The 27,672-nt window shown below is 38.2% G+C and overlaps 1 protein-coding gene across 1 annotated transcript; it reads left to right on the top strand.

Annotated features, from left to right (window-relative positions):
* Positions 1-1,182: 1,182 nt before the first annotated feature.
* On the top strand, positions 1,183-27,450 carry KNG1 (kininogen 1). The gene is made up of 10 exons (XM_081301843.1): positions 1,183-1,503; positions 5,324-5,434; positions 7,626-7,710; positions 11,223-11,395; positions 12,461-12,568; positions 18,626-18,710; positions 19,591-19,763; positions 24,665-24,772; positions 24,877-24,963; positions 26,373-27,450. The coding sequence occupies exons 1-10, from the start codon at positions 1,309-1,311 to the stop codon at positions 27,231-27,233; spliced, it is 1,986 nt and encodes a 661-aa protein (XP_081157969.1). The 5' UTR covers positions 1,183-1,308; the 3' UTR covers positions 27,234-27,450.
* The last annotated feature ends 222 nt before the right edge of the window (positions 27,451-27,672 follow it).

Below are 27,672 nucleotides of genomic sequence, written 5' to 3'. Positions count from 1 at the left end.
TCAGGAGCAATGGTGCAGAATTGCAAGTTTGATGCCAGCCTCAACAACTTAGCCAGACCCAAAATAAAAAAGTTAAAAGGTTTAGAGATGTAGCTTAGTGGTAGAACACCCATGAATTCCATCTCTGGTACCACTTGTGCACGTGTGCACACATACACACACACACGCAGATGTTGTGGTTTTCTACATTTTATAGGTGAGAAAACCAAGGTGGGAATATTATGTGACCTTGACTTGCTCAGGGTCACATAGCAGTTAAGTATCAGAGCAAGACAGGAATCCAGGTTAGACATTTCCAAGCACATGTTCCTCCATCAGCACTGTAAAGCCACCATTCAGCCCATATTGACCCCATTTTTCCCACGACTCTCAGGGAGACGACATTGCCAATTTAGAGATCCAGTACGTACTAACAAAGACTCAATCTTTATCTTCTTCTTCTTTCTTTCTGCTTTTTTTTTTTACTTGAAGGCAAACATCTACTGAGTATTAAGTCATATCTTTAACCTACCCTGAGACCTTCTTTCTTTGAATATTTTCCCTCTCTTTCTTTCTTTCTTTCTTTCTTTCTTTCTTTCTTTCTTTCTTTCTTTCTTTCTTTCTAAATTTACTTTGTCTCTTACTCAAGGAAGCTTTTCCTTTATAGAACTAATACAATTGAGCAGAGAGAGGCTGGCTTGGCCAAAGGCCAGATAAGATGCCAAGAGTTTATATCCAGTCATGCTAATCTCCTAGGTAAAATTCCCAGAACTCACTTGATACCCCTGTGCTTAGGTTCCCAAGCATACAATATAATTAATAGCAGCCTGCTTCTAGGCTGATAAACATCCTGCAAAGAAATTTTATGTGAAAAGTGTCTGCAGGTTGCCCTCATTGTTGCTTTGTTTACACACCCAGTGACCTTCACAAATGGCTTTGGGAAAGTCACAAGGAAATAACAGAGCTACTTTTCTCTCCTCCTTTATTAGACCCTGCTCTAATTTGTTATGCAAACTTGTGCAATCACTGGAAAATGTGCTATGTGCTCCTATGTGCTTTTCAAAGGCAAACAGTCAGGTCAGTGACCCAAGTGTTGTAATGTTAGAGGCTGAAATTTGCTTGGATAACCGGCAGAGCTATTTGTCCTTTTGGAAGAGAGCAAATAGTGTATGGCAGAAGGGCCCCAAGTGTTGAGGTCCCAAGTGTTGAGGTAGAGAGAGAAGAGAACAGAGGAAACAAGAGACTGGAGACTGTTAAAATCAACATCCAAGTTGGCTCCCAATTCTAAGGGAAACCATCTCTCAGATTCTACAGGGAGACTGTTGAATCATGAAACTAATAACCATCCTTTTCCTCTGCTCCAGGCTGCTAGCAAGTTTATCCCAGGAATCTGTCACTGAGGAAATTGATTGTGATGATGAGGATGTATTTAAGGCTGTGGATGCTGCTCTGAAGAATTATAACAATAAGATACAAAGTGGCAACCAGTTTGTGTTGTACCGTGTGACTGAGGTCAATAAGACGGTAAGTTATGTTTTACCTTGAAGTCACTTGGGATTTGTGCAATCACTCAGAGCCCAGTTCTCTCTCTCTCTCTCTCTCTCTCTCTCTCTCTGTCACACACACACACACACACACACACACACACACACACACATACACACACACACACACACACTATACAACACCACCACAACCACCACCAATAACAGTTGCCAAAGACTGATAATCAGTTGGAAAAGACCAGAGCTACTTGGTGTTTTTTTTCTCTCTCTCCTAGTATATGGGGAGAGAAAAAAAAAAAAAAAAAAAAACAGCAAGTAGGGGTAGAGAGCAGGGTATGGCTAGTCCTTGGGCATACCTAGCCATACCCTGCTCTCTACCCCTCACAACCTCAGGAAGGCAGAGCCAGGGGTAGAAGGCAAGGTATGGCTAGTCCTTGGGCAAACAAAGTTGGCTTTTTGGATAGAAAAAGTAGTATCCTAGTGGTATATAATACCAGAGACCAAGGAAGCTGAGGCAGGAGGATCACAAGTTTGAGGCCAGTCTCAACAACTTAGTAAGATGCTGTCTCAAAATAAAAGATAAAAAAGGCTGGGGTTGTAGTTCCATAGTGAAGTGCCCCTGGATTGAATCTTCAATACCAGTGGGGCGGGAGCAGGGGAGCAGTATACTAGAAAGAAAAATGGAGAAAGGTTAAAGGGGCTACAGGAGAATCCAAGAACTCAGTGAGCCTGCAGAAAGAGGATTGATTCACTAGGTGTCTGGCCTGAGGATACAATCTAAAGACCTCTAAACCTTAAATGAGAGGGGGTTCTCTGTGCGGTGTATTTAAGAGGAGTCAGGAGTGAGATTAGCATGGTTCTACCGCATTAGGCAAAATATCTGCCATGATGTCTTTGTGGCTGAGTGCACCAAGGTTAATAGTAATGTTTGGGTTGACTTTTAATATACTTTTATCTCTGCCCTGATGAACTCAGGTAGGAGAAAATGCTGTCAGGATGTATAAGTTCAAGGGTATACAAATCTTTCAAGAGTTAGTTTAAATTTCACTATAAAAGACTATTTCTCTGGATTAGTTAGGCAAATGTTTTACTTCAGTATAAATAAACTACCACCCTGTGACATCAGGAGGATAAAGGAGAAAACCCTAGGCGACATGGTTTTTTATTTTATCATTTTTTTGGAAAGCAAAATCGAGTCATTTTGTTTCACAACCTAGTATGTTTGTGTAAGGAATTCTGTTTCCTGCTGCTTGCAAGCAACAATTCATTGGTAGTGCCTTCATCAACTAATTTTGTGGCAAATTTGGACTTTATGCTAAAATGTCCATATAATCCTATTTTATCTTTACTTTGCCATGTGGGTACAGCTCCTATCACCACCTACTCTTCAGCAGGAAGAAATCTTGGAGATAATGGTTTTTTTTTTGTTTTGTTTTGTTTTGTTTTGTTTTGTTTGTTTTTTTGAGAGAGAGAGAGAGAGAGAGAGAGAGAGAGAGAGAGAATTTTTAATATTTATTTTTTAGTTCTTGGCGGACACAACATCTTTGTTGGTATGTGGTGCTGAGGATCGAACCCAGGCCGCACACATGCCAGGCAAGCGCACTACCGCTTGAGCCACATCCCCAGCCCCGAGATAATGTTGTTTGACTCCATCATCTCCCAGATACAGATACTGTGACCAGGCAGGCTTAGAGGACACTACCCTGGGCTCTAGGGGACTAAGGAGGTGTGGCTAGCTCTGCCTTCCTGAGGTTATGAGGCGGTCTGAGACATGCCCTGTCTTCTGGGAGACCTCCTGCTCTTAGCTGCAACATGAGTGGTTGGACAACATCGACTCCTGGGCCCCTTGGTGCTCTGACATGCCAGAGTTCTGTATCTGAAAACTCATCTAATTCACCTCTGCACATTAAAATTCATTGTATGACATCTTAGAAAAATTATGTTTCCCCAAAAAAGGAATGAAGCACTGATATAGTTCACGACATCACTCATCCTTTCAGGCTAAGGATTCTTTTTTTTTTTTCCAGTGATAGAAAAATCTTTATTTTTTAAATTTATTTTTTATTACTTCTAATCAGTTATACATGACAGCAGAAAGCTTTTCCATTCATTGTACACAAATGGAGTACAACTTTTCATTTCTCTGGTTGTACATGATGCAGAGTTGCACCACATGTACACAAGGTAATGATGTTTGTCTCATTCCACCGTCTTTCCTGCCTGCCCCCTCCCCATCCCTCCCTCCCCTTGGCCCAATCAAAGTTCTTCCATTCTCCCTACACTCACCCTCATTATGGGTCAGCATCCACTTATAAGAGAGAACATTCAGCCTTTGGTTTTTTGGGATTGGCTTACTTTGCATAGCATGATATTTTTCCAACTCCATCCATTTACCTGCAAATTTCATGATTTTATTCTCTTTTAATGCTGAGTAATTTTCCATTGTGTATATATACTACAGTTTCTTTATCTATTCATCTATCGGAGGGCATCTAGGTTGGTTCCACAGTTTAGCTATTGTGAATTGTGCAGCTATAAACATTGAAGTGGCTGCTTTACCATAGTATGCTATTTTTTAAGTCTTTAGGATATACACTGAAGAGTGGGAAAGCTAGGTCAAATGGTGGTTCCATTCCAAGTTTTCTAAGGAATCGTCATACTGCTTTCCAGATTGGCTGCACCAATTTGCAGTCCCACCAACATGTTTGAGTGTGTCTTTTCTCCAACATCCTCATCAATAATTATTGTTGTTTGTATTCTTGATAACTGCCATTCTGACTGGTGTGAGATGAAATCTTAAGAGTAGTTTTGATTTGTATTTCTCTAATTACTAGAGATATTGAACATTTTTTCATATATTTGATGATTGATTGTATATCCTCTTCTGAGAAGTGTCTTTCAGCTCCTTAGCCCATTTATTGATTGGGTTGTTTGTTTGTTTGTTTGTTTGGCGTTAAGCTTTTTGAGTTCTTCATATATACAGGTTAAGGATTCTTAGCATTCTTTCAAGGCTTTGAAGACATTATGAAAAGTGAAAGAAGAACCACATGTTATGTGATTCCACTGATACGAAATATCTTCAATAAGCAAATATGGACAGACAGAAAGTAGATTATTGACTTCCAGGGAGATGGAGAGAGGAAGAATAGGAAGTAACTGTTAATAACTAAGAACAGGTGCAGGGTTTCTTTTGCAGGGGAGATCAAATGGTCTAAGATGGATTAAGGCAATTGTTGTAAATACATTAAAAAACATTGAATTGTACTGTTTAGGTGGATGAATTATATGACGTGATTTTATCTCAAAAAAGCTGCTTTAAAAAATGTGCTGGGGGGAAGGAGGAAAAAATAGAAAATAAAGTAAATAAACTCTAAAATCATGCATTATTAATCCTACCACACAGAAATAATTATTAATAATTTTTAATTTAAATATCTCTCATTCTTTAGAATTATCAAATGTATGTTTATTAGGAAAAAAGTCAGAAAACTTAGAAATGTTTGCTTAAAGAAGAAAGTAAAAGATAATTATAATCCAACTGAGAGACAAATATTTTAATGGATTGCTACATATCTTTCCCAGCTTTTTCAAAGACATATGTACATGTAAATTAGTTTTCACCAAAAAAAAAATAAGCTAACGTTTTTGTAAATATAATATGAATTTTCCTCTGTGGAAATATTTATAAAGATGTAAGTATTTATATTTTTAGTGAATGTGTGGATCTCATTGAATCAAATCAGATCAAGGCCAATATTAATAACTATCTCAGAACCCACTCAGATTATTCTTGGTGGGCCAGCTGTATGAACTCCATGATATGTGGTTGCTCTTTTCAGGTTGGCTCTGAAACATTTTATTCCCTCAAGTATCAAATCAAGGAGGGTGATTGTCCTGTTCAAAATGGCAAAACCTGGCAGGATTGTGACTACAAGGGAGCGGAGGAAGCTGTGAGTATGTAGGTGATTCCCAACATGAAAACATAAAAATTGTACGTATTCATGGGCGACCGTGTGCTGTTCTGATGCTGTATCCATTATGTAATGTTTAAATCAGGTTAAACATATCTACCTCCTCAAACATGCATGCTTTTCTTTATGGTGACAATATTCAAAATCCTTTCTTCTAATCTTTTGAAATCCACAGTTCATAACTATTACCTACAGTCACCCTCCTGTGCAACGGCACATCAGAACTTCTTGCTCTCACTGATCGAAATTCAGTACCCACTGACCAACCTTTCCCCACTCCCCCACCCTCCATCCCCCTCCACACCCGGCACTGCTCTCCTCAGCCTCCAGTAAACACTGTTCTACCCTCAACTTCTATGAGATAAAAATTTTTTTTTATATTCCACATATGAGTGAGGTCACATGGTCCCTGCCTTTCTGTGCTTGGCTTATTTCACTAGCATAATGATCCTCAGCTCCATCCACATTGTTGCAAATGATAAATCTACCTTTTTAAATGACTGAATTAAAAAGGTATTCTCTTGTGTATATGTACCAGGTGTTGTTCTGTATCCATTTATCAGTTGTGGATGTCTCACTGGGACTATTAATATTATTGAGCCTGTTTTTGAGGGAGGCACACAAACCTTCAAATTTGTAGAAAAGTCAGATTCTTAATTAATATCTGGGCTCTTCTTTTTTTTTAGATTTTTTTTTTTAGTTATCTTATTTATTTATTTATATGTGGTGCTAAGAATCAAACCCAGTGCCTCACACATGCGAGGCAAGCATTCTGCCATTGAGCCACAACCCCAGCCCAATATCTGTGTTCTTGCATAGATAGAAAAATCATGGATAAGCCTTCCCATGAGAAGGAGATCCTAGTGATTACCCAGGACTTGGGGGTCAGACCTCAGAGAGATAGCAGATCAACATTTGGGCTGAGCTCAAGGTCCAATGAGAGAAGAATGCAGGTACTTCATCTACTTGGGCCTGTGTACAAATCTTGACTTCGCCTTCAAGTACCTGGGTGGTGGCAGGAAAGCTACTTGACCTCTCTGATTTGATGTTCTCCCCTATAAAGAAATGATATTGACCTCATTGTATTGTTGGAAGATGAAATAAGACAAATTATGAAAAGGACCTTGTTAAGAAAGGCTATCCTTAAAAGGGGGGATTAGAAAATGAAACAAAACAAATAAACATACTAAAATCACCCATAACTAACCAAACACCTACCACATGCCTGGTGCACCACAGAAGTTATTTTATCTTAAGGAAAGTTGGAATTACTGTCTGCCTGAGAAGCAAGTCTCTCTTTTCACAGTCCAGGATTTCCCCTCTTTGATATCAGAATATTGTCATACTCTGTGCATTTTGAACATGACAGTCACCTGTAGTTATAAAATGTCTCAGGATGGTGGTGCTGTTCTGCCCCCTCATTGAGCATTCTGGTAGTCAGGGCTAATGAGCTGCCCTGCCCACCTCCTGAGCTGTGGGGATGAAGATGTGCTTTATCCTAATAGAATAATGTCTGGTGCTTAGGGTAAGTCCAATGGGTGTGACTGAAAAATGACAGGACAGAAAAATAACAAAAAAATTCTGTTCAACAAGAAGTGGAAAGCCGCCAAAGTGCTCATGGTGTGGTGGGCCTCCGAGGGTCACCTTATTGTGAGTTTGCACACTTCCTCTTCACAACAAGTGTGGCAGAGCTCCTATGAAATGGGTAAACTGAGACTCTGAGGGGCAAAGAGACTTGTCAGAGGGAACAGTGAGCAAGTGGCAGATGCCAAGGTCCTTGCTCTTTCTCATAGGTCAATTTGAACCTTTTGCAAATGGTGTTAATCCACTGAAATTGAGAGGTAAAGCAAGCAGAGAGTTTAGCAGGAGGTTCTAAGGCTCTGTGAATATCTTGGTGAAAAAGAAGTGTCTCTGAGGCTCTTAAAAGCCTCCCCATTCATATTGCCTCTCCTCTGACACATCATGAATATCAGTGGGCTATAAAACACAATCACTAGGCTACAAAAGGAAAAAAATGCTCATTCTCATGTCTTAAAACTCTGTTAGAAAAAAAAAACTTCGCAAGTTTTTTTTAATTTTTATTTTTAAAGACAGACATATTTAGTAACAGTACTGGGTGGACTTCTCTGTAGAAAAGATTGGGGTAAATGGTCTCTATCTTTTCTTTTAGGCCAGAGGAGAATGCACAGCAACCGTGGGGCAGAGGGAGAGTACGAAATTGTCCGTGGCTACCCAGATCTGCCAGATTATTCCAGGTAGTTGATATATCTGGTGACACTGCCCAGAGGAGATTAGCCATTTCTATGTATCTGGAACACAACCCAGGCCAGGTGACTGTCCCCTCCCAGAAGGTGGCAGTTGCAATGACATTTGCAATGCTTAGGAGCGTAGCTATATGGGTGGGTGGAGCTGCAGAGCCCTGATGTTGGGCCATCATATGCCAATCATCATGCCAGACCCATTCCAACTCTATTCCTCACCTGTCACTTTGGATCAGGTGTGTGGGGGTGGGGGAGGGGGTCCCCTGCTAAAAGGGCGGGAAGACAGACCTGCCCTCAACTGTAGGCAGTATCCCAGAATAAGGCAAGCAGAGGCTCTGAGGTTGGTGCTGCCTGGAACTTTCAGAGATCTTTGTCACCTATTTCACTGTCACTTGGGAGATAGCAGTGCTTCCTGCTGCACAGGAGCTCTGTGAGACTGAAAGGAGACAGGAGGCCTGAAGGCGCCATGTCTAGCTATATTGATAATTATTAATGATAATCTGGACAAAAATAATAATTAATATCTATTGGGCACTCGTGTTCCAGGCATGGTTCTAGGCATTTCACGTGCATGAACTTATTTAATCCTCAGAGCAACTCTTTGAGGTAGATATTAACATCACCATTTTTCAGGTGAGGAAACAGAAAGAGCAGTTAAATAACTTGCCCAGGATCCCACAGATAGGAAGTAATGGAGTTGGTAGAATAGAACATCAATAAATGAAATTGCTTAAGAACATAATTATGGAGCAACTTGTCAACAAGTAAGACCACTATTAGCCTTTTGCTAATGTGGCAGAGGTACCAAGTATCTCCATAGATATGTGTCAGGAAAATATTAACTGGGCAAATATGCAACTTCTCATTGCAGAAGTTATATTGTATTGGGATAATAGGCAAAGTTAGAAATCTAGAGGGGACTGCTGGGTGTGCTGGTGCATGCCTGTAATCCCAGCAACTCAGAGGCTAAAGTGGGAGGATTGCAAGTTTGAGGCTAACCTCAGCAGTTTAGCAAGACCCTGAGACCCTGTCTCACAATAAAAGATCAAAAGAGCTGGAGATGTAGCTCAGTGGTATAACACCCTGGATTCAACTCCCCAATACCAAAAAAAAAAAAAAAAAAAAAAAAAAAAAAAAAAAAAAAGGAAAGGAAAGGAAGAAAGAAAAACTAGATAGGGTGGGAAATTATTTGGTCACCCAGAAAAGCTGAGTGTACTTCTTTCTCTATTCTTCTCACCCTCAAAAAGCTATCCTTCTCTTCTCTCCCTCCCACTCAATCTTCTGAATAAAAACGGGTTGGAGACAAGGCAAACTGCTGGTCTTGTCTCTATCTCCTCTTCTACCTTCTGTGTTTGTCTCATCTCTCTATATATCTTTTTTTTTAATAATAATTAGTGATTCTCTCATTTTCCCCACTGATTTCCTCTCCAGTTTTGTTGTTGTTGTTGTTTGGGGGTATTGGGAGTTGAATCCAAGTGGTTCTACCACTAAACTACACCTCTATCCCTTTTGATCTTTTATTGTGAGACAGGGTCTTAGGGTCTTGCTAAGCTTCTGAGGTTATCCTCAAACTTGCAATCCTCCCGCCTTAGCCTCTGAGTTGCTGGGATTATTTATTGAGAGAAATCCAAGAAAGAGGTGTGAGGACAGTCATGTTGAAAAGCTAACCACTGAGGGGCGGCACTGTCCACCACGGCTGGCCTCCTGCCTGTGTTAGGTTCTTCCATACCCACTGGGTGAGGAAGCCTCAGGCTCTCAGGGGGTGACCCTGCCAAGTGCGACTCTCCTTCTGCAGCTATGTCCCCCTTTCCGGGTTAGGGCTGCCTGTGGTGAAATTTACTTGATAATTTAATACAGGCTCTTTTTCAAATATCTCACACCATTTATCAGAAACCCTTCTGCAATTCCCCATTCTTACAGCACACTCTTCTTCAGGCACTTCTGGAGGTCTCTGATGCCCTGGACTTATGTGGAGAATGTTGAATATGTGCATTTTCCTGGGGGAGGGGGCCATAATTTTCATCATCCACCATGGAGTCTGTGTCTCTTTGAATATAGTTGAATATGAAGGCAGTTGGGTACCCTGACCTAGGGAATGAGAACCCGGCTCAGCAGCCCAAGTCGTCTCTACCGACTGTTCCCAAAGCTCTGGTAACATGTGTATGCCACATTCCACGCTACTGTGCCACAACTATCCTGTTTCCTTGGGAGCCTCTCCTCCCTTCTCTTAGGCCCTCAGACCTGATGGTGACACCTCAGGTCACCCCCACCTGCCTTAGTTCAGGCATCTTCACTTTTTTCTTAGAGACCTCCTTGACCTCACTCTGGGTCTTTACAAGCTCTTGCTGAATCATATTGAAAGGATCTGTCTACACTTCTGTCTCTCCCATCCTTCATAAAAGTGACCATTACTAACACATGGAGGTCTCCCTACAGCCCAGCTTAGCGCTGGGCCTATCATAGCAGGTGCAGACCAGCCTCAAAGGAAAGGGTGTGATACCTTTGCCCCTTCACACGTGCACCATCCCAGTCACCTTGACTAACAAGAAAGCTCTTGGCCTTCAGCACTCTTCATATAAAAACACAGCCAGGCAGCCACATGTATTCCTTCCCCCAGTGGTTTCTTTTAGGTGATACATGAAATCCTAAACATAAATATCTAAGAAATTTTTAACAATATGTGTAACATAAAAATTTTTAAATGAATCTGTATTTGCACTGGCTCTTTTTCTCTTAGAGCAAAGAGCACATTTGTCAGATTGAATTGATATGAAACACCTTAAACTCTGAGTTAGGCTTCTGCTTTCATTATCACTGAAAAATAAGCAATATATCTGCAATGTTTTAATTTTTAATAAAAGGATATATTCATGTGTAATTTTTGTAATTTAAAAATACTTTTAATAAATGTAAGGGCTGGAGATATAGTTCAGTGGTAGAGCACTTGCCTATCATACATAGGGCTTTGAATTCAATCCCTAAGAACTGTCAAAAAAATAAATAAACTAATTAATTAATTTAATTCAATACATTAAAAATAATTTTGCATGATATTATATAGATAAGATGTTTCTGAGTGAATGATAGTCCCCTCCAAGCTAAAAAGCAGTTTTATATTCTTGTTTTTCCTTCTGCATAGAGAGTTTACTGCAAAATTTGTTAGAGCTTTCTAAATTATATTCTTGGCTGGGTGAAGTAGCACATACCTGTAATTCCAGTGACTCAGGAGGTTGAGGCAGGAGAATTGGAAGTTCAAAGCCAGCCTCAGCAGTTTAGTAAGATCCTGTCTCAGAATTTCAAAAATAAATTTAAAAGTTGGAGATGGAGCTCAGTAGTAAAGTGCCCCTGGGTTTAATCCCCAGTACTGGAGGAGAAAAAAATCAAAGAATTAAATTTAAATAAATGATTAATGAATGAATGAAGTATCTTCTTGGTTTAGGACAAGACAATGTATCAGATGCTGGTTTTGATAGCTAACACTGCCTTTTTGCCTTCTCTCCGTTCAGCTGAGGGCCCTGTGGTGACAGCTCAGTACACCTGCCGGGGCTGTGTGCATCCCATATCAACTGAGAGCCCTGACCTGGAGCCCATTTTGAAACATGCCATTCAACATTTTAACAACAACACGAAGCATTCCCACCTCTTTGCTCTTGGAGAAGTAAAAAGAGCCCAAAGACAGGTTTGTTTTGAAATTTTTCATGTCACATGATGTAGATCTTTACTTTCAGGGTTTAGATTTCTTAGATTTTTACTTTCAGGGTTTCATCACCTGAAATAAATCATTGGTGGAAGGACAACATAAGATTGTGGCTGTGTTTTCATGTAAAGAGCACCAAAGGCAAAGAGTGGGGAGTGTAATATGCAAAGGAAAATGGGTAGCTAATAACTCATCCTTCCTTTCAAACTGTTTTAATGAGCAAGTAGTCATCACTACATATTTTTCCCAGAGAAAGAGAAATGGAAAAGTCATTCTGGCTTTAGAGTTTAAAAATCCATATCTTAAAAAGGCTGGCTGATTGTTTTTTTTATGTTGCCCCTAAATTACATTTCCATATCATCATGGAGAAAGCAGTAAATACCTAATAATCTCTATTTTTTTTTTTTATTGGTTCAGTTCACCAAGTCTTTTCTGCTAATTCACTGGGACCCTTGCTTTTCAGATGCTTATGAGTGATTCATTTTGGTCAGTAAAATTCTCTGAATTTAAGACACCTATGACTTGCCTGGAGGCAAGACACACTTTTTACTCAATTCTGTCCATATACAACTATCAGGGTGGGGCCAGCCCAGAATAAAGAAGGAAAATTCCACTACCTGGTATTCTCAGAACCTATAAAGGCCACTCCCCCTCTAAAGTTTTCTTATCTAGAAGAGAGAGCATTATTGTTTCACAAAATTTACTAAAACTTTTTTTAATGCAGACTGGCAGAGGAAGTATTGCTAGGTTTTATTAAAGGAAATGTAGCAAGTTCATCTATTATTGCTTTTCATTTGTAGATGTGCATGAGAGTGTGTGTGTAAATGTGTGTGTTGTGTGTGTGTGTGTGTGTGTGTGTGTGTTTAAGTGTTTTGTTTGAGTCTCAGGGTACTCTATATTTACTCAGTAACGACTTTTGTCAGGTAAGAGTAATAGTTTTCTTGAGCACTTATGCTATGCAGTACTTTAAATTTCTCATAACTTTTATATCTCACTGTGAATAGTATTTAAATTTTATTTTAAACTCTTATCTCCAAATTATTGCAGGTGGTGGCTGGATGGAACTATGGAATTACCTACTCAATTGTTCAAACTAATTGTCTCAAAAAGGATTTTCTACTCTTAACTCCAGACTGCAAGTCCCTTTCCGATGGTGTGAGTGAGCAAAAGTCTAATTATAAAGTTCTTCAATTTTGTTTACCGTATTCAGGGGCATAGACACTATCAAGGCTATGTGAGAAGATTATCCCTAAAACGTAAATGACATTTAGCAATTCATAGTTACATTCACTCAGTATCCCTGAAGTGAACAATAACCTAACCTTTGATAAGGGTCAAATTTGCCCCATCAAAGAATCTGCATATCTAGCAATTAAGTATAGAGTATACCGTATTTCACCACATAATCGTTGCACTCTAATTTTCAGTCCAAAAATTGGTGCATAACGTTTCATCCGTAAAGATCGCAAGGTATACTTTTGTTCTCCAGACGCTTAAAAGGAAAACGGAGCAGCATTGCTATTGCGGGTGGTACGCGAATGAGCGTTTTGTCTTGCGCTCAGCAAGCGCTGAGCCTAGAATTCTCAGCCCCCGCGCGCTATCTATGTGTTTCCAAAAGACAATTCGCGGGATTTCTTTAGAGCGCTGCGGTGTTAACGGTATTGTCAGTCAACCTATTGAAGAGCCATAGCCACAAGGGAAGGCTGCTGGCGAGGCTGCCACAGGACTTGGCAAGCCTTGCATCTCGCGGTGATAGCTAAACCGTACAGTTCGTCTGTCAGCAATAAGTCAACGTCCGAAGCATTTCTTTCTGATTGTGGGTAAATATAAAAAAAAAATTCTTCCTGCTTCAAACTGAAAGTGATTATAGTCGCTGTGGAGCACAGAAACAGACCGTAGAAAGAGTTTTCCGTGAACGAAAAGTTGAACAACAATAAAAACAAACAACAAACAAAACGACTTCTCATAAGATCAGCAAAAAATTGGGGGCATAAAATCTGCGACGATTGCGAGGGGAAATACGGTAACCAAAGACTAGGAAAGGCCCTAAACAAATGATGAAATTGCTAGGTTTATCTTTGTTATGTCTCCACACTTTCCTGTCTTCTGGGGAGACCTGAAGGGCACTGAATTCAAATGCGTTCTCCAGCTCCACACAGGACAGTTCCTGACTTCAAACTTTTCTCTGCTGGTTTTCTCACCTTCCCTCTTCTACCTTTGTCTTTTAATAAGCACATTCTGAGTCTCTATCCCTTAGTGGCCTTTTATAGGATGATATCTTGTCATCCCAACCACAAAATGTAAAAATGGTGTTGGCAATCTTTGGTGAGTGTTAAAATGGCTAAAGGCATCTTTCCCCAGGGATATTTTCATTGTAGCAGAAGACTGTCTTTAACCAAGGAATTGCTGCAAGTCCTTTAATCTACTTCTAAAATTCTATTAGATGGGGGCGGGGAGGTGGGGAGGGAGGGAGGATGGAAAGTCCAGACCACAGGATGTTAATTTTGGTGGTGTTTTTAATAGGATAATGTTGGGAATGAATTATATATGCAGCATTAGGAAATGGTTAAGTAAATGGCAGTATAAATATAGAGTAGAATACTGTTTATAGAGTTTTTAGTAGAATAATAGAATGGTCACAATATATTCAGTGAAAAAAAAATCAGGTTACAGAACTATACATACAGATTTACACTGTTACAGATCTGGGGCTTTCTGAGAAGCTGAGGCAGCATGAAGACACCCTCTTCAAATCTCAGTTCTTGAGATCAAGTCAGAAAGATTTCAGGCATGTTTCTCAGAGTAATAGGAATGAGTTTATTGAAGGGTTAGGGAAAAGGAAAGTGGACACTCTCAAGGGAGTGAGTCCTCTCAGAGAGGAGGGGGACAATGTGCCTCTCTTGCACTCCAGTTTTATTGGGCATCCCATAAAAGTTTCCGTAGAGTTCCACCCAGGTCTACTTCTTGACTTTCAACTAATAGCAAGGTGACGTCAGACTTTCTGGTCTCCACTGTCATGGCAACTTTAGTTCACTTTGGCCCATGGTGACCAGTTCTAATTGGATTCCTTAAAGAAGAAAAAAAAAACAGCATATATACACATACATACATATACATATATGTATATGTATGTACATACATATATATTTAGTTGTAAATAGACACAATACCTTTATTTTATTTATTTATTTTTATGTGGTGCTGAGGATTGAACCTAGTGACTCACACATGCTAGGCAAGCACTCTACCACTGAGGTACGACCTGGCCCCTAATTGAATTCTTAACCATACATTCTTACAAATTTTATGGTTAGAAGGAACTATCCTTATCTCCCAGAGTTTCAGGATCTGGTCACAAAAGTTTCCTTTCGGGTAATTTGGGTTCCTTTTGTCAACATTGTTTTGGGCCTTGTTTATTTCTCCTGCAGTGAACAAGTAGTTTGCTGAGGAATGTGACATACCCTTTCCATTGAGGCCCCTGCGGGGATGCAGGTTAATTGCTTCTTGGAAGGAAAGCAGGTGGGGTCAGCATAGTAGGCTCATTTTATAGAATTATTCTCTTCATCTTGTGTTCCCACCATTCACATCTGTCTATCCCCTAACAAATTCATCCAAATATATAAACTAAAAGTAAAGGTGAATATAAAAAGTGATAAAGCCTTCTGCATTTTATGCTTAGTTAGCTATTTGAGGTCGTATAGATCTAAATGTTATGTAGCATGTTATTTCTTTGCAACACAAAGAAATTCAAGTGTTGGATGATGTTACAAAGCCAGTCAGGTTTTTGTTATAACTTCTTTGAGACTCCACTTCCTTATTTGTAAGGTAGGAGATGGTAACAGCAACTATCTCACAGAATTTTTATAATAATTAAAGGAAATGAAATATAAAAGAAATAGTTTGCCCACAATTGCTAAGACTGAAGACCTTGGCCAGGTGTAGTGGCATATACCTCTAAATCCCAGCAGCTGGGGACGCTAAGGTAGGAGGATTGCAAGTCCAAAGCCAGCCTCAGCAACTTATCAAGGCCTTAAGTAACTTAGTGAGACCCTGTCTCTAAATAAAACACAAAAAGGGATAGGGATGTGGCTCAGTGATTAAGTGCCCCTGGATTCAATCCCTGGTACCAAAAAAAAAAAAAAAAAAAAAAAAAAGGAGAGATTGAAGACCTTGGTATTCAAGGTATATTTCACGGACTAGTGTCTTGAATCCTGACATATACTGAATCAGAATTTGCAATGTTAACAAGATTCTCTGATGATTTTTGTATATATTAAAGTTTTAAAGGCAGTGATTAAAGAGGTTTTATAGTAGTTCTCAAGCCACACAGTTTATTAGAATCACCTGGTTACCTTTTAAAAACACTTATTTTGGGGCATTCCCCCAGATTTACTGAGTTAATTGGTGTAGGGTGGGTCTCTGGGGTTAGGATGATATGAAAGCTTCTCAGTGAATTAGATGCATTGACAGAATCAAGAACTATTGGGCTCCTCCCAGCATCCTCCTCCCCATCTCAAATGACACTTACTATATATGTGTTCCTTTATTGGAAATATACTTATTATTAAAAAAAAACTTTGTGACTATATAGAGACATAGGAAAAATAATATTGAACTATAATGCCAAAGACCCAAAGATATCTTAGTGTATTTTCCTCTCAGTGGGAAATAATTATGAACAATTTTTAGTGATTTTTCCTCTTAATAGTTATGATTGTTTTACATGGTATTTTTTTCACACAAGAATTTTTCCATGTCATTAAAATTCTTGATAAAATTATTTTAAACACCTGTGTAATATTCTAATGAAGACGCTTTAAATTATTTTTTAAATCATTCTACTTTTGAATATTTGGGTTATTTCCATATTTCATTATAATTAACAGTTCACCAAAACTTTTCAAAGCAAAACTATTTCTGTATTTGGTATTTTTATCTTCAGAATAAAGCCCCAGTTTTATGTATGGTATAAATCATATAAGAGTATTTAAATCAATCCCTCTCTCTCTCTCTCTCAACACACACACACACACACACACACACACACACACACACACACGTTAACTGTTTACTAAAAATGCATCAATTTACATTCTGTCTATAATGCACAGTAGTATTCAGTACTATTTTTTTAAAGATGGCTAATTTCATAGATTAAAATATTTTCAGTTTAAATTTCCTCAATCAACAATACAGTTACTATGCATTTATTTATCCATAATATCTTCATACGTGTTAGAAGTTTATGGAGTGAGCTTATGAATTATCATCTATATCCTTTGCCCATTTCTCTTTGAAATGAATTTGATTAAACTGGAAAAGAGCATTTATATATTAAAGGTATCAGTGCTTTGCCACATTGTCTCAGTTTATACCATTCAGTTTTCATTATAGTATTTCTGACTCAAAATAACTTTTGTTCATAGGTAACCAAATCTACCAATATTTTCCTTTCAAAATCTTCCATTACTTGCCCAGCAGATACTTCATTTTTTCCCTAGTTTGTATGTGCTCAATATTTTTAAAACATAGCTTTTAAATCTATCTGGAATTAATTTTGATATATATTATGAGCTATTTAAATTTAATTTTTCAAAAGAACAAGAAAACTTCTCAACATTCTTCTCTCCTACATAAATTTGTGGCAACTTTTATCCTATAATGGTTTCCTATGAAAGATCTGATCTTTATTTTTATACCTATACTTTCATGTTTTAATAGCCATGACATCATATTAAGTTTAAACATGTGATTATTATTCTAATGTTTGTATTAAACCAACCTTTCAATAAATTTGCAAGAAAAACTCATTGATTGGAATTGCTTTGCTTTCTTTCCTAAATTAATTTAAGGAGAATCAGCATATATATTATATCTCATCTTTTTACTCAAGAAATTGTTACATCTTTCGATTTAGTCAAGTTTTATTGTCTACTTATAAAGTTATGTGATTTTCTTTATATAAAGCCAGAACATTTCTCAACAAAATTATTCCTAGGTTTTATTTTTGTTTTTGCTTGATTTGGTTTGGTTATTGCTGTTAAGAATTAAATCCCATTGTTTCTCTTTTTATTTTCTTCTTTTCTTAATAAGTAGTGTTTATGTATAAATTATCATTTTCAACTCTAATAGCTTTTTATTGATTCATTTGATTGTTCTGGGTATATAAGTATATATTTTGCAAATAATAACTTTCATCTCCTTTTTTCTTTCTTTCTTTTTTTAAAAAAACTGGGGATTGAACCCAGAGGCTCTTAAGCCACATCCCTAACCCATTTTTATTTTTTGAGATAGAGTCTCACTAAGTTGCTGAGGCTGGCTTTGAACTTGCAACCCTCCTTTCCCAGCTTCCCCAGCTGTTGGGAATACAGGCCAGAATCACTGAGGTTTATCATGTCTTTTTTAATGACTTTTTTTGGGGGGAGCGGTGGGGAGGGACAGTAGTGTCTCATTGAATTCAACTTACCTTCCATAAATATTTTTTGAAATGACACTCACCACATAGTTATTTTTTTCCCTGATTTTACTGGAAAAGAAAATTTAGAATTTTCTAAAATTTTTATCATTATGTATGCTATTTACTGTGAGTTCCATATTGACATTCTTTATCATGTTAAGGAAGCATCCTTATATTTCTGCTCTTTAAAGAGTTCTTAAAAAAAAAAAAAAAGGAATTGGTGTCAAACTTAGCAAATGCTGAAGTTGTAGCTCAGTGGTAGAACAATCGCCCAGCATTTATAGGGCCCTTGGATTCAGTCCTAGCACTACACAAAGGAAAAAGGAAAAAAAGGAAAAGGAAAAAAGATTCCAAGTAAGTTAAAAATAAAATCATGTATTACAGCTTCAAGGATCATATATTTTTATAAAAAGAATAAAGTTTTAAAATAAGGAATAAACAAAGCTATATCAGGTAAATGTAAAAAAACAAGGAAAATTCAAGGTGACAATGATTCATCAATGTTGTAATTATACTTACATGGTTATCGTTGTCTATGATAAATATTCTTGTCATTTATTTCATCTTTTCTCTTATTTATGTAGGGGATATGTTTGTTGATGTTATCGATTATATTATCTATTTCTTATTTTTTCTTTTGCAGTTATACTATGTTTTATTCCTTGCCCCCACCCCCAGCATTGATTTGGAAAACAGATATCTTTTAAAATGTTACTAGTTGTTTAAAGATTTTAATTTTGCTTTTTAAAAACCAGGATGTGGGTGAATGTACAGATAGTGCGTATGTGGATCCTCAGCTAAGAATTGTTTCCTTCTTACAGAACTGCAACATTCATTCAGGTGAGAGATAACACGTGTTGCCACCCAATAATGAAATAGTGGCCCTGGACAACTGGCTGAGTCTTTTCATATAGACCATGCTTTTGTTCTCACGACATCATGCAGAAGTCTCTGTAGCCTATGGGCCTTTCTGAGAAGTTCTCATCCCTCCCCTGCCCAGGGTGCTGCACCTGCTGCAGCTGAGACTGTCCTGCAAGTGGCCAGAAGGGAATGTGGTGAGAGAAGGGAAAGTTTCTGCTTTCTGGGCAAAACTGGCCTGCAGGTACCATGCCAGCTGGTCTTGCTTATGTACAAGTCGTTCTAAAATCTGGTGTTGTAAATTCAAGATTACTGTCTTGTTTTAACCACTCAGGATAAAATCCTTCTAACTGAAGTTGTGATTCTTTTTGCATGTTATAATGGAGAAAAGAGAGATAGTGTGAGTTTATGGTCAACTCAGTATTTCTTTCCAAAAGAATTGGCTTTCCTTATATTTGGGAAATAGTTGTATACATTCCATGATGAAAAGCATTCCAGAAGCTTCCTGTTCATCAGAGCCACAAGACTTGAAATTTTCCCATTGGAGAGTCACCCCTATAAATTAGACATCGGTTTTTATAGTTTCCATCAAATATGCAAAAAATCAGGAAAAGTGTAGCATACTGATTGAGTCACTGACACCCTCCAGTTGCATATGTTTACCTAAACACACTGGGCTCTGAGGAGGGGAACAAAGAGGTAGGAAAATGAAGGTCATACTGAAAATATTCCCTGACTCGTCCCTGAACCCGAGCTACCATGTGGCCCTCTATAAATTAGGATGCTAGGTCTCATGTGGGAGAAGTACTAGGCTAGGCTGCTTCTCCAGTGCACAGGCTGACTTAAAGTCTCATTCTTTCAGGAGAGGATCTTGTAAAACCACATCCCAAGATTTGTCCCGGCTGCCCCTTCGAAATACCTCTCGACAGCCCTGAGCTGGCAGAAGCACTTACTCATTCCATTACAAAGCTTAATGCAGAAAATAACGAAACTTTCTACTTCAAGATTGACACTGTGAAAAGAGCTTCAGCACAGGTCTGTAAATTATGCTTAAAAATGGGGATGTTATAGTCTGTGCAAATTGCTTGCTACTTGTACCACTGATCTTGGCTCTGGATTGGGAAACAGTTTATTTAATAATGGAATATGGTAAGATTTGAATTGTGAACCCAACTTCTCTGCATGTTTCATGTGTGATTTTAGGTCTCTTAAAACATTCTGTTTATTGGGCTGGGGTTGTGGCTCAGTGGTAGAGTGCTTGCCTAGCATGAGTGAGGCCCTGGGTTCGATCCTCAGCACCACATATAAATTAAAAAAATAAACGTATGTGTCCAACCAAAAAATAAAAAAAAAATTCTGTTTACTATGTATAAATGACTAGGGTAAATATAAGATAATGTATGTCAAATCACTTTTCAAATTCTAACATGCTGTCCAAATACCAGCAACTATATTATAATTAATAAAAGTCAGGATTTTTATTCTATGGCTTATAGAATTATAGAACACAGTGCCTTGGGCTCAGCCATATCAGTCAATCGGTCTTTGACTGGACCATCCACACTGTCTTACCTCCATGCTGTTTCTCTCACTGTCCCCTCTGCCTGAGGTGCCCTTCCCACTTACAGGTGCACAGTTGGGTTCATCTCCAATTTCATGCCTTGTCAGTAGAGGATAAGGGTTGTCCTCATCTGGAGTCAAAAGACAGCTGTATCACAGCATCTGCCACTGGCATCCTGGATGACCCCAGGGTAATTCAAATAATCTTTGTGGCCCCATATGTGAAATGAGTAGCTAAATTAGAAAAGCCCAAATCCCTACCAGCTCCAACAGTCTATGCCTGTCATGTGCATGGACAGATTCCTATTGCAGACTCAAAGCTGGCTTGCCTAATTACAAGCTAAAGAAAAGTAATCAAACTAGAATCAAGTTGCAGCCAGGCAACATGATCTTCATAGTCCAGTGAGGAAATTCTCACTTAAAAGCTCATACTTTGGGCTCAAATTGAATTTCTAGAAATATAAAATATAAGTCTTTATATACAATGGTATTTACTGAAGTTTTAATTCTAAGATCAAATAATGGTAAGCTGCCCAAATGACCAATAATACAAAAATGATTACACAATGCCTGGTATATTCCTACAATGGAGCATTAAACAGCAATGGGGGCAGGGGCAGAAGTGGAGGTTTCTTGGTAGCAGGGATTGAACCCAGGGGAGCTTAACCATGTGGCTGAGAGTGAGCCAGGGTATCACTAAATTCTTAGGGCCTCACTGAATTGCTGAGGGTGGCTCTTAACTCGAAATCCTCCTGCTTCAGCCTCCTAAACTGGAGTTACAGGCATGAGCCACATCATCCAGCATTGAGCAGCAATTTAAAAGTGTCTTTGTGATGAGTGCTTGATGTAGACAATGTCTGATTATAATAGTCAATGATGAAAAAAAGGCCATAAAGTTGAATATACATTGTTCTCAATTATGTTATAAAAAAAACCACAGAAAGCAATACTGAGGAGACATGCTTCAGACTGTTTGTTAGTGGTGGGGGGGCTGGGGTTGTGGCTCAGTGGGAGAGTACTTGCCTCGCACGTGTGAAGCACTGAGTTCAATCCTCAGCACCACATAAAATAAATAAATAAAATAAAATAAAGGTATCGTGTCCATCCACAACTAAAAAAACATATATTAAAATAAAAACAGTGGTGGGGTTTTGGCGAGGGCATAATGGGCTATTTACTTTAACTTTCTAATTTCTTATGTTAGTTTTTTAATCTAAATAAGTAACCAGACTTTATTAACATAATCATAACTGACACTTAGATCTATGACTCAGGTGCTCTACCACCCACTCTGCGACCTCGCCGCCATGTAACACCCCTATGCCTACTTGAAGAGATGCTTATTCATGCTACAAACTCTTGAACTTTACATGTTCACTCTTGTGTGAAATCCTCTTCTGTGGTTGTTTTTTTTTTGTACCATGGATTGAACCCAGGGGTGTTTAACCACTGAGCCACTGAGCCACATCCCTTGACCCTTTATATTTTTATTTTGAGACAGGATCTCACTAAGTTGCATAGGGCCTTACTAAGTTGCTGAGGATGGCTTTGAGCTCAAGATCCTCCTGCCTCAACCTCCTGAGCCGATGGGAAAATTGGTGTGCACCACCATACCCCTTTAAATCTCCTTATTCTTACTGTCACAGGAGTCATCTGCCATATATTATATGTTAGAGGTTTGCTGTCAAGAGAGAATGACTCATTCTCAAACATGAATATCTCATGCCTGAGGAGTTACAGTTCTCTCTGTAGATTAACTTAACATTCTAGTATGAGTGTCTGTTTACACTAAGGATACCAGGGGCACCGAAGCAGTAATGCTGTGAACCAAAAGGAGTCACATGCCCCTTCAGTTAGTTGTCAAATCAATCTGAATACACAGGAAAAATTTCAAACCCCCTTGTAACAGACGAATCTGCACTGATTTTTTTACATTTCAAAAGAGCAATTTGACTGCTTACACATGGTCACTTAAGGCAGCCTTAGTGCTGGAAATAAATTAACATTTGAGGATTTGCTGAAAACTGTTCACCAAGTGACCAATTTGACAAGTTGCTGGGGATATGTTTTGTAGTTTTAGTCTTGTCTTGGCTTTGCATGTTTAGTTCTGTTTGGATGCACATCCATTCCAAATCGGATTGATATTTCAGATACCAAACACTTTGTAAATCTTCTATTTTCACATTACTGAGTGAAATTTCTGACCTGTATGTCTACTTTGCCCTGCCCCCTTTCCTGCTGGCCTGAGGCTGTGGGTGCTCTGCCAGATGAATAAATGTCAGAAATCTGTGTCTGATTCTTTGAGGGTTTTTCCTAGGAATATCAAGGAATATGTATATAATGAGATTGTTTGTGCAAGTTGTGAAATCACCAAACTACTTGCAAGTATGACAATTTACATTCACACAACCTGGGTATAAAACAATGGTTAGGGATCTTGATTTTAATTCTATTCTTATCAGCAGTGATTGGGGCTGCCTGTTTCCCACACCTAACACACACCAGGTATCATCAATGTTTTTATCCTTGTGAACACAAGAAATTAAAATTGATGTTGCACTGCTTTTCAAATGTGCATGTTACTGGTCATCAATAAAATTAAATTTTTTTCAGGCTTAATAAGCATTTTAACTTTTTATCTGAAATACCTGCTCAAGTCCTTTGTTCATTTTTTTAGAATTGGGATTTATATGTATACAAATATCATCTAACATAATTTTCCTACTTTGCTTTTTTACATTGCTTGTTGGGATTTATGAGACTCTGTTTTTATTTTTGTCTCATCAAATTTAAACAGTTCCCCCTTACTTTAGGAATATGTATTCTATTTTTCACCGACAAAGACCTTTCTCATTCTGAGTTCTAATGAGTATATATTTATAATATTCTAGTTATTTTCTTTAAGTTTTTAAATTTACTTGGGATTCATGTTGCTATTTGGTTTTCTGTACTTAAAAAAATAGTTGGGCAGGATGAGTTTAATCTGGAAAGACTTTTGATAAAAATGATACCTGATAATGATGGTGAAGTGATTCTGATTTTGTCGCCCTAGAATGGAAGACAGTACTAACTTAACCATACTTGCCCAACAAAACTATGGCAAAAAATATAGAGGAATTTAGTTCTTCCTATGACTGTGCTCCATCTATCATCACACATTTCTCCATGCTTTTAAACAGCATAAAGAGATAAAGAAGGCTTGTAGTGTGCTTTTACAAATGTAAGATTACACTACTCCTCTGTAACTTCCTTTTTTTTTTTTTTTTTTTAAATAATGACTCTCCCTCAAGGTCAACAGATACAGATGCCTTGCATTCTTTTTAAATGCTGCATAATATTACACACACATACTACATTTAAAACACTTAAAATCTATAATTAAATACTAAATAATTTGCTCAAGAAATTTGGCTATAAAATGCTTAATGGAAAAGAGTATTATGGGGGCTGGGGTTGTGGCTCAGTGGTAGAGTACAAGACTTGCACATGTGAGGCACTGGGTTTGATCCTCAGCACCACATTAAAAATAAATAAATAAAGGTATTGTGTCCATCTACAACTAAAAAAAATTATTTAAAAAAAATAGAAAAGAGCATTATGCAGTGCTTAAAACTGTTGTTAGAGATGGAAATCCTAATTTTAAACAACTGTGAGAAGCCAGCATGATGGCATACACCTGTAATCTCAGCTACTAGGGAGACTGAGGTAGGAGGATTGCAAATTCAAGGTCAGTGTCACAACTTAGCCAGACCTTGTCTCAAAATTAAAAATTAAAATTAAAATAGAAAATTAAAAGAGCTTGTGATTGAGGCCCTGATACTGGTTGAAATCCCAGTACCTGAAGAAAAAAGAGAGAGAGAGAGAGAGAGATTTCAAATATTTTTTAACTAATTTCATAATTTAATCCACATAATTTCTATAGTGCTAACTCAGCATTCCATTGATTCAAGATTTGGCAAGGGAAAAAAAACTTGAAGGACAACAAGTAATGTTTGATTAAAATATAATTATAACCTGCTTACCTCCATTTAGAAAAGGAAATGGAACAGCCAAATAGTTTAAAAAATATTTTTAGTTGTAGATGGACACAATATTTTATTTTTATATGGTGCTGAGAATCAATCCCAGTGTCTCACACATGCCAGGCAAGCACTCTACCACTGAGCCACAACCCCAGCCCACCAAATAGTTTTAATATGCATACAAACTAAAACTTTTATTATGAAATGTTTGTACTTTTTTCGGTACAACTCTTCAAGTTGGTCAATATGTAATTAAAATTTCAAGGTCCTCTCTTAAAATTCCTTAGGGTAAAAAATATAATTTATTTTACAAATATTTATTAAGCATGAATTTGGGGCTAATTACTTTTCCAGGTGGTGGCTGGGAAGAAATTTTTTATTGAGTTCACAGCCAGGGAAACCACATGCTCCAAGGAAGATAATACAGAGTTGACTGAAAGTTGTGAGATCAAAAATCCTGGTGTGAGTAGTAATGCTTTTTCACTACTTGATGTTTTAAGTAGCCCTTATTTAAATGTCTTATGAATAACACTTGTCTCTCTTTGGGCTTCTGTTTTCATTAACAGCAAAGTCTAAGCTGCAATGCTGAAGTTTATGTGATACCTTGGGAGCAAAAAGTTTACCCTACCATCAACTGTCAAGTGCTAGGAATGGTATGATTCTGATTGCCATCCATCATCTGCATTAGCTCAGGGTCAATTCTGCTCATTCTGAAAAGCCATATTGGGGGTAGAAAATGAACCATTACTGAAATGAACTGGGGGACTATCTTTTTTAAATAGTTTGGAGAAATCTCACATTTCTTATGACTAGAAAAAAAGAGCAGCAATCCCCTTGATCACTTCACACACACTGTAGGCATCCCCTGGAAGCTTTTGTGAGCTGGTAATGAGATGCAGTCCCTGCTGTGAGGCGCTAATACTGGATACTCACCTGGGGCAGATGCAGCACTGGGCTATGTTCTGTTTTCATCCAAGGAGCTTTGAGATGCAGACTCTCACACTCATTCCATATTTACTGAATCAGAACCTGCAATTGAACAAGACACTCCCCACCAAGGGATTTATACACGTGATTCAAATCTGAAAAACATTAGTTTGCATCATATTCTTAAGTCTTAAAAGAACTCTGGGAAGTAAGTAGCGCTTTCCCCACTGTTAAGGATGAGACATTAAAAATTAGAAGACTGAGGTCCCAAAGTGACATTTTAAGTGCTTCCTCTGTTCCTGAATTTTCACACACATTATCCATTAGTGTTCCTATAACCTTCTGAGGCAGTTACTTTTATTATTCTGTTTTTGCAGAAAAGTGAAGCTAGTGGCACTTGGAATCAAGTGTGGGTCAAATCAGAGCCCAAGCCCATATTATGCAGCTGATTACTAGAGGGTCTGGCTTGATTCCAAAGCTCATCTCTTTTACTACCAAACACTGCCTTCAACCATCACTTTCTCACAGGTAGTAAAAGTCTAGGTAGAAATAGCCTGTAAATCCATATCTTTCATCACAAGTTGCCTCTTTCCCCTGTTCTGAGGCAGGTTCCTGTCATACGTGTGTATATGTATAGTCTAACACAACAGACACTGCATTACAAGCTTGTGAACATATCCTAATGTGTCTCAGTCCAATAAAGTGGCTGTGGGTATATGCTCCCTAATATACCTAGTTTATAAAGACACTTAGGGCCTTTTAAGATAAAAGCAGTAATGGTGGTAATACAAATAGCATCAATTAATAAATATTGTGTAATGGATGTACATAATTATAAGCTTAGGAGATAATCTAGAGGTCATGTAGTTCAACCACCTGGCTTTTCCAGATGAATAAAAACCTCTCCATATTTTAGAGTATAATTAAGAACAATACTCAAATGTCCACAAATTTCAAGATCAATCAAAAGAGGAAAAGTTGTTATTCATCCTTTCTGGAAGATTAATATAGTATTTAAAATCTGATGAAGACCTGCTCCATTGTGAATCAAGATAGTAATGCCAGATCTCAGTCTCTTTTTCACTGATAGTGTGGCTTTTGCACTAATGTGTTCATTTTAATATTTCCTATTTAGATGACATTGAGGAGAAGGCCTCCAGGTTTTTCACCTTTCCGAGCAGTACCAGGAGAAAAAAAAGAAGGAGGAACAATTGTAAGTCTACCCTACACTTCCATGGCACCTGTGCAAGATGAAGAACAGGATCCAGAAAAAGAGGAAGGACCCACTCATGGGCATGGGTGGGGCAGTGAAAAGAAAATTAAACCTGGGCTTGGCCATGGTCATAAACATGAGCATAAGCAAGGCCATGGGCACAAAAGGGGACATGGGGTTGGCCATGATCCTCCAAAGCAAAATGCCCTTGGCCATGGTCAACAACAACAGCATGGCCTTGATCATGGATATCAACCCAAACTTGACTTTGATCTTGAACATGGCCTTGACCATGGACATCAAATAGGACATGACCTAGCCCATGGACATAAACATAAGCTTAAGCATGGTCATGGTCATGAAAAACATAAAAACAAAGACAAAAACAATGGAAAGCTCAATGACCAGAGACCAGAGCATTTGGCAAGCTTTCCTGAAGTTAGTACTACATCTTCTACACAGACAGAGGAGAAGACGGAAGGGCCAACGCCCATCCATTCCCTAACCCAGCCAGGTGTAGCAGTTACCTTTTCTGACTTTCAGGACTCAGATCTCCTTGAAGCAGTGACACCTCCCATGCCACCAACTCCCACAGAGAATTATGATGATTTGATCCCTGATATCCAAATAAAACCAAATAGCTTTTTATTTGAGCTAATACCTGATTTTCCGGAAACAAACTCCCCCAAATGTCCTGGACGTCCCTGGAAGCCAATTAATGGAAATAATCCAGTCATGGAAATGAAAGAATTTCATGATTTCGATCTCTCTGATGCTCTTTGATAATTTATGCAGCCATGGGTATTTTTTTAACACCTCATCATCCCCTCCCTGCATTGTCCAAATATAAATATCCTAATATGAGGCACCAAAACCCATAAAGCTTCAAAACAGCCTAGAGAGAAGTAGTGAGACTCTCAATGGAGACACCATCGGTCTGGAAGAATTGTATAAAACTGTGTACCAGAGTTCTAAATCCTTTTTGAGTCTTCCTCACAAGTTTTCTAAATTGGCAAAGAAAATGGACCAATGTGCCTTATTACCTACTGCCATTTACTTTTCATGAATGCATACCTCAAATGTACTTTATCAATTTTCATACTAAAACTTGCCATTCTGAGCAAACTGATACCTGGTCCCTGAGTGTGTATGAAAATAAGGAAAGTCTAAGAAACTGAATGCTGAACTTTTTAATGGTGTAAAATTAAGTTAAACTAGACGC

The sequence above is a fragment of the Spermophilus citellus genome (assembly GCF_964194105.1).
Source record: "Spermophilus citellus genome assembly, chromosome: 7".
NCBI classification, from domain to species: domain Eukaryota; kingdom Metazoa; phylum Chordata; class Mammalia; order Rodentia; family Sciuridae; genus Spermophilus; species Spermophilus citellus.
Note: the sequence above shows the minus strand (reverse complement) of the source record. Positions and strands in the feature narration are given on the sequence as shown.

Excerpts from the sequence above, each read along its gene's own strand:
- KNG1 (XM_081301843.1), top strand. The coding sequence starts at position 1,309 with ATGAAACTAATAACCATCCTTTTCCTCTGCTCCAGGCTGCTAGCAAGT. Across the intron at positions 7,711-11,222 it reads GATCTGCCAGATTATTCCAG|CTGAGGGCCCTGTGGTGACA; the intron begins GTAGTTGATATA and ends CTCTCCGTTCAG. Across the intron at positions 11,396-12,460 it reads TAAAAAGAGCCCAAAGACAG|GTGGTGGCTGGATGGAACTA; the intron begins GTTTGTTTTGAA and ends AAATTATTGCAG.